We start from the raw sequence: 15,791 nt of genomic DNA, 5'->3' as shown, positions 1-15,791 counted from the left end.
AATGTGTAATACTTATTAAGTCACTCCTTAGCCAGAGCTTATTTTACATTTGTCTCTTAAAATGTACTTTTTATGATATTGTGAATGTGTATTTCAAAACATATTATCAAATGATTACGCATTCATTTTTTTTTTTATTGTGGCCTTTAAAAATAAAAGTTCATAAACTTTCTTTTTTACCTTATATATAAGATAAATAGCCTAGAGTTCATGACCATTGGCTCTTTCCAAAAAGGGAGGGTCCTAAAGGGTCTATATAAACAGCATGTTCTGGCTGAAATCACTGCCCTGAATTGTGGGTAATCTACCAGGTAAGTGCTCTTTAATTTTATTTCATTCATCTTATCAGGTAACAAAAAGCATCTTTAATTTTCCCAAACATTTATAAAATAATAATAATAATAATAATAATAATAATAATAATAATAATAATAATAATAATAATAATTAAACCAATAATCTCATAATGATATTTTTGCCACAGCTTTTCTGAATTCTCAATTCTACTTGGACACGAGGTGTAATTAACTGAACAGAAGTTCTGACCGGTGCACTTCAAGGTAAATCACACTTATATTAACACACATAGAACAGCTAATTTACAGGGATTTAAATGGCAGATATCTCACAATCGAAAGCTAACAAAAAAAACCCTGTATGATCGTTCTGAATGTATAAAGGATATCTTTATTTAAAATTCATGGAAGAAGTCTCCAGTTTCAGTGCTGTGAACTGATAAATTGTGACTTGTTGGAAAATAGAGTTTTAACCCTTTGTTTTGTATATTCTTAACTGAATGACATCGTATTAATGTGAATGTAAAATATTACATTTCTATATTCTGCACTTTATTCCTACTTTGCCCTGGTTGGAGCTGGTCGCTATATATTAAACATAGGAGGCTTGGAACATCTCAATCACCTGTTGTAATGAACACGTTCATTTAGGACTCGTTTCAAATGCGGCTTTCTTTTTGTTAGAGGTCTCTGAGTCTTGTATCATCATTAGGTCTTTTCTCATTTTCAAAGACGCTTTTCAGCAACGTTTTTTTTTTAATTCTTATTGCCAAAACCTGCTGGAACTTGAAACAAACTGAAGTGGTCATTTTTCAAAATAAAACCCCCTGCTGTGCTGCCCGATAACAAATGATCTAGAGAGCCTTTATTTCAACCATAACCATATAGTTCATTGAAGCTGTGCTGTTATTGTTTGATTGTCGCAACATTGTCAACATTTCAAGGGAAAAGTATAAGGAATGTAATTTTATTCTTTATTCATACAAATTACCAAATAGTGAATAGTTCTGGCTCTACTACTCACTCTAAAGCCTTTGTGTTAAAATGAATGTCAAAATAAAAGCATGATCAATATTGGTCTCAGAGTTTTACACACCAGTTTAGTAATTGCTACTTCACATGGACTTGGGTGGTAGCCACATTATAAACTATTACAAAAATATCCGCTAATAAACAAAATTATTTCCAAAAAAAAATCATAACTGAATGTTTCTGTAATGAGATTTAATTAATAATGAAAGCGTCTCCACGTTTCTGGAATACAAACTTAAATTGAAAATGGGAAGCGATAATATAGATAAATAAATTGTAATTGTAGACTAACTGATGTGATGTGTGGTATAAAAGGTATAGGAATACTCTGTTCAAAATAATCTATAGGTCATAACTAGGAAGAATCTAAAGCTGGTATTTCCAGCTCGTTTTATCTAAAATGCAATTCGTGAGTCACATGATCTAAAGTGTTATCATTATTTGTATAATATTAATTTTATTGATTGTATATATTTAATGTATTTTACCTTCAAATGCCTTTTATTCTACATTCAAGGGCATTTGAATTTAAATAAACCAGTTGGGAAGGGTGCCATTACTAAAAATTAAATAATGCTTTAAATTAGTCAAGACACTATTGGTTTACTTTGTGTAAAGTGCACTTAATGTAAACTTGAAACTGTGTTTATCTGCTGGTCATAGATGTACGATCTGCTGGTGAGCTGAGTGATGGGGAAATGCGAGAGGTGTGTGCCCCCTGCTGGTCAAACCACTCGCACATCTCCACAATATGTTTCAAAGATAAAATGGAGATTATAAATAAAGTAAACTAAACTACTATCAAGTTAAACAACCGCCACAAAATACTCAGTGGTGTAGTCTAGTTTTTTGTAGTGAGTATACTGTGATCCCCCCCCCCCGCCTCATACGCATCCATCCTAGAGCGACACCTAGGCACCACCACACTCACTAATGCATAAAATATGCATCTACATGTAATTTAGAGCATTATTAAAGACTGCTTATGTGTTAAAAACATTCAAATTTATTATAAGCAACAAAAGACAGTCAGCTGATAAAACCTGTGCTCCAGGTCCCATATTCATATAACATTTAAGGCTTAATGTAGCTCTTAAAGGTGTAGTTCACCCAAAAATGAAAATTATTTCCTCACCCTCAATTTGTTCCAAAACTGAGTTTCTTTCTTCTGTTTAACACAAAACATAATATTTTGAAAAATGACAATTTTCATTTTTGGGTGAACTATACCTTTTTAAGAGCTACATTTCGCCTTAAATGTTATATGAATATGGGACCGGAGCACAGGTTTTATAAGCTGTCAATTTTCAATGTACATTTAAGAGTGAACAACAAACATTTGTTCAGTTCTATCACCAACACTCTTTCATTGCAGAATATTATGAACTGAATGAACTGGTAGTTTACAAAGCTTTCCAAATACATTTGTACTCGGGTTGTGGGTGAAATGTCACCCGAAGCTGCTGTAGCTTTAGCCGCAGGCTTCCGAAAACACAGTGTAGTTTGAGTCTGCTTTCGTTTCATATCTTTTACGTTAGATAGTTAATTTCACATTTGCTCCCAAAAACACCGCCAAGCAACTCATTTTCCTCCTTGGTAGGTGACGTCAGATCAGATCACAGGCCACGGAAGCCCCAATGGTCCAAAAATGTTAGTGATTCGCAATCGCAACCACAGCACGTGGTGAATTTATGAATGGAAGTTCTGTCACAAAACGATATAGTTACGTATCATCACGCTTTTTAAGTGGGTATACGGAAATCCTTGGCCTTTCCTGCGTATCAAGTAGACTACACCACTGAAAATACTATACGTGTAAAGCATTTTTTTGCCCAGCCTACTAGGTTTAATATAATTCTTAGAGCCCCAAGTGTCTTGTTTTATATTAGCCATTAACCACTACTGTGTAGTGTGACACCTAAATAAATTCAGTGAATACTGGCATCCAAAAATCTGGAGAAATTTTGTCTGCTGGTAAGAGTTAAAATGCTATAACAAATGAATATGTTGGTAATTATCTGAATAGTAATTTCACACCAGAAATCAAAGAAAATCATATCATATATGCCATTCCTAACACTACTTTCTTTAACACAACAAAAATATATGGGTTGGAATTTGCTCCTTATTTGATTCATTTTGACTTCTTCCTGTTTGAGTGCCTGATCCATTAAAAATATTGATAATGGACAGCCTGATCAACCCATGGAGGAACCTTACTTAGTGAGCGGAAATAGAGAAACAGTGGCCAATATAAAATGTATAATCGACAGGAAAGGTGCAAAAACAATTTCCCTAGCTATAAATGGGCATGTAGCACTTGCAAGAATATGTTTTTTCTTCCAGATCTGGTGTAAAAATATTTGTCTGACATTCTTGAACATTATGGCATATGTATGAAATAGGATCCTCAATAAACTCTCCTTCATGTTTTCATAATCGGTTTACAATCTTTTATGAACTCGAACATTTTTTTTCTCATGTTTTTCAGATACAACCAGAGCAACAACCATGAGCAACAATATGGAAACCAAAATTAAAGATGATAACAACTACACTAAACTAAGTGATGGAAATCCATCAGTGTATCTTATAAATCTGAGGGACACAGGACGAGGTGCTCTTCGCAAAAAAGAATTTGGATGTTCTTGTCATTCTACTCAACCAAACAAAACAATAATGCTCATGGGTGCCACTGGCTCTGGAAAGAGCACTCTCATTAATGGCATGATCAACTATATTCTGGGAGTGGAGTGGAGTGATTCATGTAGATTTAAACTGATAGATGAGCAAACCAATAAAACACAAGCTGAGAGCCAGACTTCAGATGTTACAGCATATCAAATTCACTATCAAAATAGCTTCCAGGTTCACTATTCACTCACAATCATAGACACACCAGGGTTTGGAGACACGAGGGGAATCGCACAAGACAAGATGATCACTGAGAAAATCAGAAAGTTCTTCTCTGAAAAAGATGGCATTGTTACTCTTGATGCTGTTTGTTTTGTGGTACAGTCAGCTTTAGCTCGACTAACCCATACACAGAAGTACATTTTTGAAGCTATTCTTTCAATCTTTGGAAAAGACATTGCAAATAATATCACAATTATGATCACATTTGCTGATGGGCAGAAACCTCCTGTACTAGAGGCCATTAATGCTGCTGATATCCCTTGTGGAAAAAAGGAAGATGGAACACCCCTTCATTTCAAATTCAACAATTCTGCACTTTTTGCTCAGAATAGAGACTTGGATGATGAAGACAACTTTGATGAAATGTTCTGGAAAATGGGCAAAGGAAGCATGAAACGATTCTTCGGTCACTTGTGGACAATGGAGACCAAAAGTCTTCAGCTCACAAAAGAAGTTTTGTCTGAACGCAAACACCTGGAGGCGGTTGTAGCTGGAGTGCAGCCACTCATCCAAACTGGTTTGGAAAAACTTGAGGAAATCAAAATGACAGCAGCAATACTGGAACAGAACCAGACTGTCATAAATGAGAATGAAAATTTTGAATATGAGGTTGAAATACCAAAGTCTAAGAAAATTGACATTGAAAGGGGAAAATTTGTAACAAATTGTCATGGCTGTAACTTCACCTGCCATTATCCATGTCTTTATTCAAATGATGAAGATAAAGAACGTTGTTCAGCAATGAAAAATGGCAACTGTACAGTGTGTCCTGGTCAATGCATGTGGAATGTGCATCACAACATGTCATTCAGATTCGAAACTGAAATTGTAAAAGAGAAAAGGACATATGCAAATCTGAAAAAGCAATATGAAGAGGCTTTAGGGAAAAATATGACAATAGAGAAAATCATCCAGCAGTTGCAAGAGGAATATATTGATGTACAAGAACAAGTCTTGAAGTTGAATGATGAACTAGCCAGAAGCCTGACACGTCTGAAGGAAATTGCTCTCCGTCCTGACCCCTTGTCCACACCAGAATACATTGAATTACTGATTGAGTCTGAGAAGCAGGCTGCTAAAGAAGGGTACAAAAAGCGCATTGCTGAACTGGAGGAGATCAAAAAACGTGCTTTGATTGTGCAGAAGGTTGAGAGAGGAGAACCACTAGCTGCACATGAGAAGAAATGGAAGCCAAGGCAACATTTTGCTCAGACATTTACTGGTTTGTATAATGATATGAAAACATGGTGTAACACTTTCATAACTAAACCAAACAAAATGTAGGAACTGGGGGGAAAAAAGCATAGCTTTGCAATGACACAAATCAAGTATGTCATTTCAGCATGGTGTCTGCAGCAGTCTCTACATGCAAATGGCTAATAAAATGTTCACCTTTTTGTGATCTAATAAATCTGCACTAAAATAAATTTCCTCTGAGTGTGTATTATTATACAATGTATACAAAAACTGTGCTGTAATTCTTCAGTAAATACTACTTTAATCAGTAAATATCCATTTCTTTGTTTTACAAATGCCATGCAGTTCATACTATGTATAAAGAAGACATAAGAATTACATTCACAGACCATTTAATCTATAGTGAATCTATATGCATGTTATTTTGGCAAGTTACTAAATCAACAATTTAACAGTGATTTTAGAGTGAATCTATTTATGTGAAAATGTTACATGGAAATGTTTCATTTTACAATAAATTAATAAGTTAAATTTTTTAGCTAGATAAAAAGAGTAAATAGTTCAGATTAATAGACTATATTGAACATGCCTAAACTAAGCATGCATTAGTCTTGAAGTTGGATTCCTTACCCGATTATCCATTTTTGTTGATTTAAACCACAATCACACACTTCAGAAATGAACAATAGTTAGAGGGCTGCATGGCTGAAGTGTAGTCAATTATGTATTATGTACTGAGAGAAAATTATTCATCAGGAAATATTATGCTTGTCATTATCTGATATTTAAATAGACAAAACAGAAAGACAAAAGAAATTTAAACCAATGTGATATTAATTTGATATATATATATATATATATATATATATATATATATATATATATATATATACACACACACACACACACACACACACATATATATATATATATATATGTTATACCCCTGTCCTTAGAATAATACCTACACCTGATTTACTGATGAAAGTTTTTATTTTATATATATTGTATATCCTTCACTGATTGGAACATACAACTGAGAACACAATACAGAATACAAAAGAAATTAGAATATCTTCATCTGAGCATTCTAACACCAGCTTTCTGTAATATTATCTAATATGTTGCTACTCTATTAGCAAGTAGGAGCAGTTCCAGTTTAAAAAAAGAACAGTCAACTGGAATGTCTTTCAAAGTTAATAATAAGCATGTTCTGCATGTGTCTTGACCCACATTGATCTTTTGTACTTCAGCATAAAATTGTCTTGGAGACATCGTGATGATCTTCTGTAAGACTCAGCTTTACCCAAAGATTATCACAGTAGTCTGTGTTGCACACACCCACACACATACATACTGGAACAATTAGACAATACATATCATCCTTATGTTATCTTGTACTTGTAGCCAATTATTTTACATTATTTTGTTTGCTATATCCAGTCATGTGTGGCTACACTCTTAACCTCAGTCTGCACTTGAGTCCATACACATGCACTTATTATTTTCATTTGTCTGACATTTCAGTTTCTTTTATTACAATAAACTGCTAAAGATTATTATGATAGACCTTTCTTCAAATTCAATTTTCCAAGTCTTACAGAAAAAAGAACCAATTATTTCAAACGTCCTTGAGGCCTTTGATTGTAATTTGCTATAATTTAAATTGTCTGTCCAATGAGTTAATGCAACTGTTTTTAAATAAAATGAAAAAAGCTCATAGTTAGTGTAGTGTTAGTGCTCAGGTTAGTGTAATTCTGTATTCAAGTACTTTTTTTTTTTTTTTTTTTTTACAAATTTTGTTTTGTAGTCAAGATCAACAATTCAAAATATGTCAAAAATGGGTGTTCATTATTTTAACTTTTAAAACAATACAGTAAAACGTCCCTAATTAAACATAATATTTCAATATATTTCATACAATTCTATTATAGCATTAAGGATCCAAATGATTTTAGAACACAATACTTTGTGAGCATCGCTCAAATGTACCATACTTTTCTAATAGAACTGTATTTGCTTTTGGACTACTGATCCATCATTTACATCATGGACATCCACTAAAGATGGCTTGCTCCTCTACTGGTTCTTCTACCATCTGTTACTTCAGCCACTTAGGAACCTCGACCTTAGGGAGATAGATAGCACACAGTTAGGGGTGGAGTGGAGAGGAATATGGAATGGATGGAAATCACAGTTGTTTATCCAAAGTATTCAAGATGTAAATGATCATCAGTGCCAGGAAAACACATGGCCAGATATTTCTGAAAAAGGTGTTGCTATGTTTAATAAGAATTTAAATTAATGTTAAATAATTGGCAGAAATATAAAGCATGTAATGGCATCTACATATACATAGTAGATGATTCATCAGGAAAAAATACATAGAAATGTTTTATTTTATTGACTTTATTTGACTTTAAATAATTGTTTATTGTTCATTTGTAGTGAGGCCTTCACTTACACCCTTCTAATCCCTTATAAGGTCATGCATAGTTTGGCACCTGCCTAGGGGACTGGCCACTAAGGCATCTGTGACAAATATTGATTGGAGGTAAATGATTAGGCCATTACTCTGCCATGATACATAGAACGCTAGATGCCGAATGTAAGCTTGGTGAATCTGAAATCAATTTTGAAATGTTGTTTTTGGTTTGGGTTTGTATTTGTAACCAGGGAGCAGTCAGTTAGGTTCTAACTATTTTTAAAGAACAGCCAGTGAGCATTCTTTTAAATAAGAAAAAAATTAATTGTAGCTTGTTAGAGCTAGACAATGTAGTGCATGATTTGTATACATAAAAAGCATGCACCAAAATATTAATCTATAATGTATAATGTAGGATTGTATGAAATTTTCAGCATTTGTTGTTTGTGGGCTGGGTGATCTGGGCTCGTTCACCGGTTCATGCATAACATGGTGAGTGGTGTTCCTGTAAAGATACTTGGATTTCCAGGATTTACTAATTCATCCCTGCTTCTATTACACTGCATAAGAAATTATGTATACATTAGCTTACATCTTAATATATAAAGCTATATGTTATATTTAGGCATCTTTATTTATGTTAAAATAAATCTGATTGCTTGCTTACTTTTTTGAGAGTGTTCATATTGCAGTTCCTGATAGAGTCCAGCAACTGATCTCTGGAGCTCTTTTGTGCTCCATGTCCTGAGACATGGCTGCTTTCTTGCTTGCGCTGTGAAACTGAGGTCAACGACCTCCGCAGTGCCTGAATATCCAGCACTGGGGCAGGAGGAGGGGGAGCAGGTGGTCCTGTGCTTGACTGTGCTGTGGGCCCACCTTTTGTACCTTTTGCTGTAGAGGATGATATTTCAGCCATGGACTTGGGAGGTTGAATGGCTTTGGGGGGTGAAGTGGGACTGTTAAATTTGGAAACCTTTGCTAGTATGGATTCCTTTTTCTCAACAGGTTTGGACTGAGGAATTGGCTTAACTTTGGGCTTCTCATGTATAAGATTCTTCTTCTCTTCAGTAGGGGGCACTAAGCTTGCCTCAGTTTCCTGCTTGGCAAGACGTTGTGCTTCCAGTCGTTTCTGCCGCTGAAGGTCCATATTACGACTAAGGATGTTGGTCATGGCCATTCTTGGCCCAGCAAGTTCAAAGTGATAACCCAGCTTGAGCAATGAAGTGTTATCCCGTAGTACCTTAGCCAATTCCATCTCTGTCTTCCCTCCACATATGTGTCTCTGGTTGTGGAAGCGAAGCTCTTTAAGGGTGGCATTGTGCTGCAAAGACTCAATGATAGCCAGGATGCCTTTGCCAGTGAGAAGGTTGGAATCCAGGTTGATTCCCGTTAAAGTAGTGTTGTTCCATAAAGTCCCAGCAATGGCAAAAGCTACATGATCATCAGCTCTTGTGTTAGCAATAGCAAATGTTTTAACGTGAGTGTTACTGCGAAGTCCTTCTGCAAACTGGATCAATGTATCTGTCTTGATGACATCAGAGTTGTTGATGTTAAGCTCAGTGAGTTCAGGATCATCACTGCGCACTTGCTCCAAGAGGTCATCAAACATGCTGGAGCCAGTATCACTGTCCATATAATCATCCTCATGATTATGCTCTTCCTCATCCTCTGTTTTGACAGAGTGGTCATCCCCACTACTGCTGGTCTCAGTAAAATTGTTCTGAGTTGTAGCGTTCTGCAATACAACTTTCTCACCTCTACCTCTCTCATTCTTTCTCTCTTCCTCTTTCGGTCTTTCTGGCTCCATCTCTATCTCATCCACTTTCTCCCATCGTTTCAGTCTGTCTTTCCTTTTCTGTGTTCCAGGTGCATCTCTTTCAGAGTGTGGTCTACTTTTCTCACAGTATTTATCTTCTTCCTTTTCCCTTTTTTTCTCTATCCCAGGATCTTCCAGGTTTTTCTCTCTGCTTCTCCTTTCTGCGAGTTTGCCATGTTCTTTTTGGCTCTTCTGCTCCTCCAGTTTGGAGACTAGTCCTTTTGTTCTACTCTCTCTATTTCTTTCTACCTCTTTCACTTTTTCTTCTTTCTCCCTTTTTTCTACCACTTTGTTGCCCTGTAACTTGGAGATCAACTCTTTTGTTCTCAAGTTTTCTCCATTCTTACTGTTATCCTTTCTCTCCCTCTCTTTATTGTCCTCCTTTTTCTGTAGTTTGGAGATGAGCTCTGAAGTCTTGCTGCTACCCCGTTCTTTTTTAGATGTTTCCCTTTCTTTATCTTTTGTATTTTCTACCTCTCTTTCTAAATTCTGATCTGCTAATATTTCTTTACCTTCTTTGCATTGTATTTTGATGTCAGATATCTCATTTACATCATCCTTTATTATTTTTTCTCCATCCTTGCAATTTATGCTCTCAGATTTTTCCTCTGTGACATGTGCTTTTTCATATTTGGCTTCCTCCTTGTCAGATGTTTCACGGCTGTGTGACCTGGAAAAGCTCTGCTGTTCTTTGCTTCTCGTCCTCCTTAGCCGGTCCCGTCTACGGCCTTCACCTTTGGCCTCCCCCTGAGGAACATGAGTATAAACAGTTAAGACATGTAGGCAAGCAGGCAAAGACTAGTCATGGAAACATCTAAAATGTCACAGAATTTGGTGCAATAAACTTTATTTGATTTTTTTATGTTATGTTAAAAAAAAGTGTTACTAAACAAGCTTTCACCACAAGTAGATTCAATAAATATTCATACAGTGATAACTATATTAGGTACAACTGTACATTTATGCAATCAGAACACTGTATAATAACATACAGATACAGATCAAAACTTCAATCTATTAGAATGAGGACTTTCTGGGATTCACTGGTTTTAGTGTCTCAGAAACCTGAGATTGACCTCAAAAATCAATTTATACACAGCGAAACAAAAGGCCAAAAAATATCCATTGAGTGGCAGTTCAGCAGGCAGAAATATGGTGTTGTTGAGATAAGTCAGAGCAGAAAATCTCAATATGCAAAACACTTTGAGGCAGACAGGCTACAACAACAAGAGACCACACCGAGTTTCATTCCTGTCAGGGGAAACAGGAATTTGAGTCTACAGTGTTCTTACCAGTTAAATACTGACTATAAACATAAACCATGTTTTCCTGATATTCCAAAAAAATCCTCTTCTTGGCTAACAAGTGTAGAACCCCATGAGGTCTTCTGCTGTTGTAGCCCATCTCCATTAAGGTTAAACATACTGTGCATTAGTAAATATTTTTCTGCACACCACAGTTGTAAAGTGATTAAAACCTCTCTCATCAACAAGGTGTTTTCACTCACAGTACTTCTATTACAACAATAGGACTGCTGTGTGTCTAAATCCAATCAGCAGTTCTGAAATGCACAAAACTACCTTACCACACCACAGTCAATGTTACTTTGATTACATATTCCCCCATTCCCAAGTACTCACCATGCCAATGTGAAAAAATGTGGTATGGTGCTAATATACTAGCTAAATGTTGTTTCAAGCCAGAGGACATCTAAAAAGAAAAGAATTCACTTCAATTTCTGTTGCTGGAATGAAGCAACATCGCTAACATACACATTTAAAATTTTTATGTTTACCTTGCAGCTGCTATTTCCAGCTCAAACCTGCTGAGAAGAAAACAGCAGAAAGAAAACTAACACTTAAGAAACTACACTTAATAGTAAAAAATAAATTTAAGACATAAATGGACACGGGCTTTAATGTTTAGATATTTGATCTCTTTCTTGACATTCATCGAGGTAATTGCATATTCTATGGAATTCCTTTAAAATTATTACAAGTCAACAATATTTTAAAAGTAGATTACAGTAAAACTTGGTTGTGGTTAATGCACTGAGCTATTCTTAGTCTACATTAGAGAAGTGAGCCTGCATGCTAGATTGGAGTGCCATTGTTTGAAGAAGTCTTGGAACCCTCATACGTGCCCTTATAAGGCTGAAAATCAAAGAACAGCACTCGCGCTTGGAATTCAACCTAGCAGAGTTCAGACATCTCAACTTCTAATCATTTCCACTGCAAAAGAGAGTATTCCGACCACAAGTTAATTCCCAAAGCATGACAAAACTTCTGCATACTTACTAAAATAAGCAAAACCTGGAACATTTCCCATAATGAACACAGTTAAGAAAACTTAAAAACAACAGCACTAGGAATTTTGGGAAGATATAGATAGTTGCCTCTGTATGTATGGTATGGACACCACTTTGATGTAAGTTTTATAAGCAAGCTTATAGTGACTCATTTATTATTTGATACCTATCAACAACTTAAATAGAGACAGAATTGATTAGCAATGTTACAAAAATAGGGGATCCCTGAGTGAGCATACAAAGTATGTTTGTATGTGTTGTGCTAGGGTTCCTTTGCTTTGCTGGACTTATTTAAAGCAAACAACAAGTCTCAATAGATTTTAAACAGAACCCTCAGCCCTTTTGCTGTGTATCACCTTACTAAGCTTTCTGCAGCACCTGTTAAGGCCTGTAGCACTCATCACTGGCTTCATACAGACTAGGAATCAGCGAATACTTAAGGCAGAGATGTGCTACTGAAGCTGTGCTTTATGGAGCATTCATTGGTAGATATTTGATCTCAATCTCATTCTCAATTTCACTTTGATTTTAATGGTAATTGAGCTTAGTTTAATTTAGTCCAGTAGAAACTCAAACTGAACACCATTTGACCAGCTAACCCATCAATTCCATATGAATATTTGTGGCTAAGAAACCTGTAGATGACATGTTGATCAGTTCTATTTATTTAGTTTGTATCCATCATGGATAATAAACTACCCTGTGGCATCCACAGTGTCAGTGTGAGGGTGAAGATACGACTTTGAACCAGGCCTGTGTTTATAGTAGTGTACACACAACAAAGTTACAGAGAGACATCTGGGTCATGTACAGGCAACTGATGGCACATTTACTGAATTCCCCCTGAGGACTGTATACACTATCATTTATGCACTGTCTAAAAATAAGAATGTTTTGGGAATTTATATTATTTCAATAGCACCAATACACTAATTCAGGCATAAATACTTGTTCCTTGCTATTATTTAACAATAGCCAAAAACTTTGGTCACCATGATAGTTATAATGAAAACAACTAACCCAAACCCATTATTTGGAGGTTACTTTAACAAGATTTTAAGTTTTATTGCTTGTTGTACTCACCAGGATAACATGAACATAAAGTTAAAATGCACAAATGACAATAGTAAATAAATTTTAAATGCTGGTTTGATTTAAGAATGTTGACCCTGCTACAGCATAATCATTAATTAGCTGGTAGTGCTAGCTGTCCTGATGCTGACCATCTGTCCACTTTAAGTATGGTGTTGATAGGAATAATCAGTGGCGCATGCCTGCCATATCTGACTGACCTATCTACATGCAAGCTAGACTTCATCACCTGTGTCTCCTTAGCAGCCTTGTAAACTCTGTACACTCAGTAAGCTCTACTTGTCATACTTGTCATACATGCAGGCTACACACCACATATTACATTTACACCTGAACAGATGTAGGAGCTGAATGCCAGGCAGGTATTAATAGTACAGCTCATATGGTTATTAGTAACATGCCCATATGAAAAAATACACTGATCTGAGTCAAGATTTTAAGAGGATAGAGGATTAAAACATAATGTATGTTTAAGTGTTTAAGAAGGTTTTCAGTGTCTTGAGGGTTTGATAAAACCCCATGAATGATTGGTAAAATTTATGGCACATCATTCATTTCCTCACGCTTACATTCCCAATGTTATCCATCCATCCATTTTTTGTGCTGCTTATTCTGCACAAGAAGCATATCCCACCTGATGCACAAGACAGAGACACCCCTGTATGGGTGCCAACCCATCAGAGGGCACAATTGTGCACAATAGACTACAGACATCAGCCTACAACAAGTGTCTGGAAAAGGGAGGAAACCTGTTTATCATGAATAGAACATGCAATTTCTACAAACACAAGGCAGAGGTGTGAATCAAACCCCCAAACCCCTGAGGTGCAAGCACCAAACCATGCTTTACACTTCGTATACATTATAACAAGGTATATACTTATATATTTTATTTTTGTGCACTTTGCATATACACATCACCTCAAATGACAGCTCCCTCTCTATGAGTTTCTTGGTCTCTCGCTCGCAGTAGACCAGCATGGCTTCACGATCGAAGCCACGTGTCGGCTGCTTCTCGGTCTGGTTTCTCTGCCTGAGCCCCACCGGCACACTGGGATCCGGGTCGATGATAATCAACTCCTTTTCCAGCTCCTCCACCTCATCAGGAGAAAGACTCGCCAGCAAGCTGTCTATGTCCGAGTCCTCACTCACTGTGCGCTCAGAGCGCGCAAGACGAACTTTCCTCCTCGACATTATGGAAATTATTCTTTACCTAAAGTTTTCAAAATGATTTTAAAATCGAGTCAGAGAACCCAAAGCTCCGCTAAACATAATCTTCTATGTATGTATCTTGTATCCTGAAGGGCAAAGAACTGCAGAGAGCATCACGAGCTTGCGCGCAGGAACGTCCAAAATTCCAAAGCGCACAGATATTTTGACATATTATTAAATACTCGCTAAGTTTTTAAAGTAACACACTTCTGGCTAAAAATGTCTTTACGTTCTTCTAACTGTCGCTACAACTTATGTTCTGAACAAAACAATGTCTCCCTTACTATTGCCTATAACATTCAGTCCAGCGGTATTAACCAAACAAACTAATCTGTGCCAAGGAGGCGGGGAGAACCAGCCCAAGCATACAAGCTATCCAAACGTGGTATTCTACATATTACTTAGGAAAAGTGGTATAAAATCCAGGAACAGGTAGCATAAGCATAACTGGCCATGTAGCTAGTGTGGACAAGTATTTTAATAGTGCACAAGTTTTTTTTGTATGAGGCCTAAGGAACAGTAAAATCTTTTTGCATTATGAAAAATAGAAGATTGTAATAACAGATTCATTATGGATTGCCACAGTCATTTACAGAAAAAATATCGCTATGTTTAAAAGAAATATTGATTAAAAAAAAGCAAAACAGTATGTTGGCTCTTTCAAGCCAACATAAGGCATAATGTGATAATACTGGTTGACCAAGCTTTAAAATGTGTTATTCTATTCTCCATTAAACAACCAGACCAGTTTCAGAATTGCTGACAAATAGAAGGCTGCAGCATAAATTTCATAAATCATCATAACACCAAAAGAAAAAAGAATCATGCGGTCAACGGTGGGACATTTATATATTGCATTACATTTATTTTTGAATGTTCAATCAGAAAGCCAGAGTTGAAGCGCCTGGTTAAGTAACTTGGTTAAATAACTTGGTAAATAACTTTTTAATTAGGTCTAATGTAGTAAAAGTGGTTTTCCAAAGGAAAATATGATTCAGGTAAATAAAGCGTGACTCAGTGAGCGTGACTCCGTGTTCCTCAAACTGTTGAACATAAAATGTATTGCAAAAGTATATGGATACCTGGCCATCTGTTGCCACAAAATTCCTTAAGATGTCTTGATATGCAGTAGATTTAAGATTTCTCTTAGCTTACTAAAAGGCCCAAACCTGTTCCAACGTGACAATGCCCCATAGACAAAGTGAGCTCCATGAAAGCTTCCTAACTAAATCTTGAATGTGGTGTTCAAATAAAAATGATGTTCGCATAAAAATTAGATAAAAAAGTAAGTTGTTCTGGATAAGGGTATCTGCTAAATGCTGTAAATGTATAAATGTGTCCAAAAAGCATATACAAATGCAATGGTCAGGTGTTTTCATACTTTTGGCTACATTGTGTAAAGGCTTTAATGTAGACATGTATAACATCTCCTACCCTCAATTCATTTAGATGAGATACTGAAAAACCATGAGGTTTGAACAGGAAATAAAAGGAGAA

General features: G+C 36.0%; 2 protein-coding genes across 3 annotated transcripts; one reads left to right on the top strand and one right to left on the bottom strand.

Annotated features, from left to right (window-relative positions):
* The first annotated feature begins 242 nt into the window (after positions 1-242).
* Positions 243-5,671, top strand: LOC113655734. Its single transcript, XM_027166444.2, has 3 exons — positions 243-311; positions 485-560; positions 3,820-5,671. The coding sequence occupies exon 3, from the start codon at positions 3,840-3,842 to the stop codon at positions 5,526-5,528; it is 1,689 nt and encodes a 562-aa protein (XP_027022245.2). The 5' UTR covers positions 243-311; positions 485-560; positions 3,820-3,839; the 3' UTR covers positions 5,529-5,671.
* A 744-nt stretch (positions 5,672-6,415) lies between these two features.
* On the bottom strand, positions 6,416-14,633 carry LOC113655829 (leiomodin-1). Of its 2 annotated transcripts, none has more exons than XM_027166626.2 (3): positions 14,004-14,633; positions 8,534-10,429; positions 6,416-7,569 (listed from the first exon to the last, which is right to left on the bottom strand). In XM_027166626.2, exons 1-3 carry the CDS (start codon positions 14,274-14,276, stop codon positions 7,543-7,545), a joined length of 2,196 nt encoding a protein of 731 aa, XP_027022427.2. In that variant the 5' UTR covers positions 14,277-14,633; the 3' UTR covers positions 6,416-7,542. The 2 variants fall into 2 exon arrangements, with proteins under 2 accessions (XP_027022427.2, XP_047656327.1); XM_047800371.1 differs by lacking the exon at positions 14,004-14,633 and adding an exon at positions 11,323-11,469.
* Positions 14,634-15,791: the final 1,158 nt, after the last annotated feature.

Source organism: Tachysurus fulvidraco, chromosome 14, assembly GCF_022655615.1.
Source record: "Tachysurus fulvidraco isolate hzauxx_2018 chromosome 14, HZAU_PFXX_2.0, whole genome shotgun sequence".
NCBI classification, from domain to species: domain Eukaryota; kingdom Metazoa; phylum Chordata; class Actinopteri; order Siluriformes; family Bagridae; genus Tachysurus; species Tachysurus fulvidraco.
Note: the sequence above shows the minus strand (reverse complement) of the source record. Positions and strands in the feature narration are given on the sequence as shown.

Bases quoted from the DNA above. Each gene is read 5' to 3' on its own strand.
- LOC113655734 (XM_027166444.2), top strand. From the start codon at position 3,840: ATGAGCAACAATATGGAAACCAAAATTAAAGATGATAACAACTACACT.
- LOC113655829 (XM_027166626.2), bottom strand. From the start codon at position 14,276: ATGTCGAGGAGGAAAGTTCGTCTTGCGCGCTCTGAGCGCACAGTGAGT. The intron at 10,430-14,003 runs GTGATGTGTATA...CATGTTCCTCAG, and splicing joins AGAGGGAGCTGTCATTTGAG to GGGGAGGCCAAAGGTGAAGG. The intron at 7,570-8,533 runs GTAAGCAAGCAA...TATCTCCCTAAG, and splicing joins ATATGAACACTCTCAAAAAA to GTCGAGGTTCCTAAGTGGCT.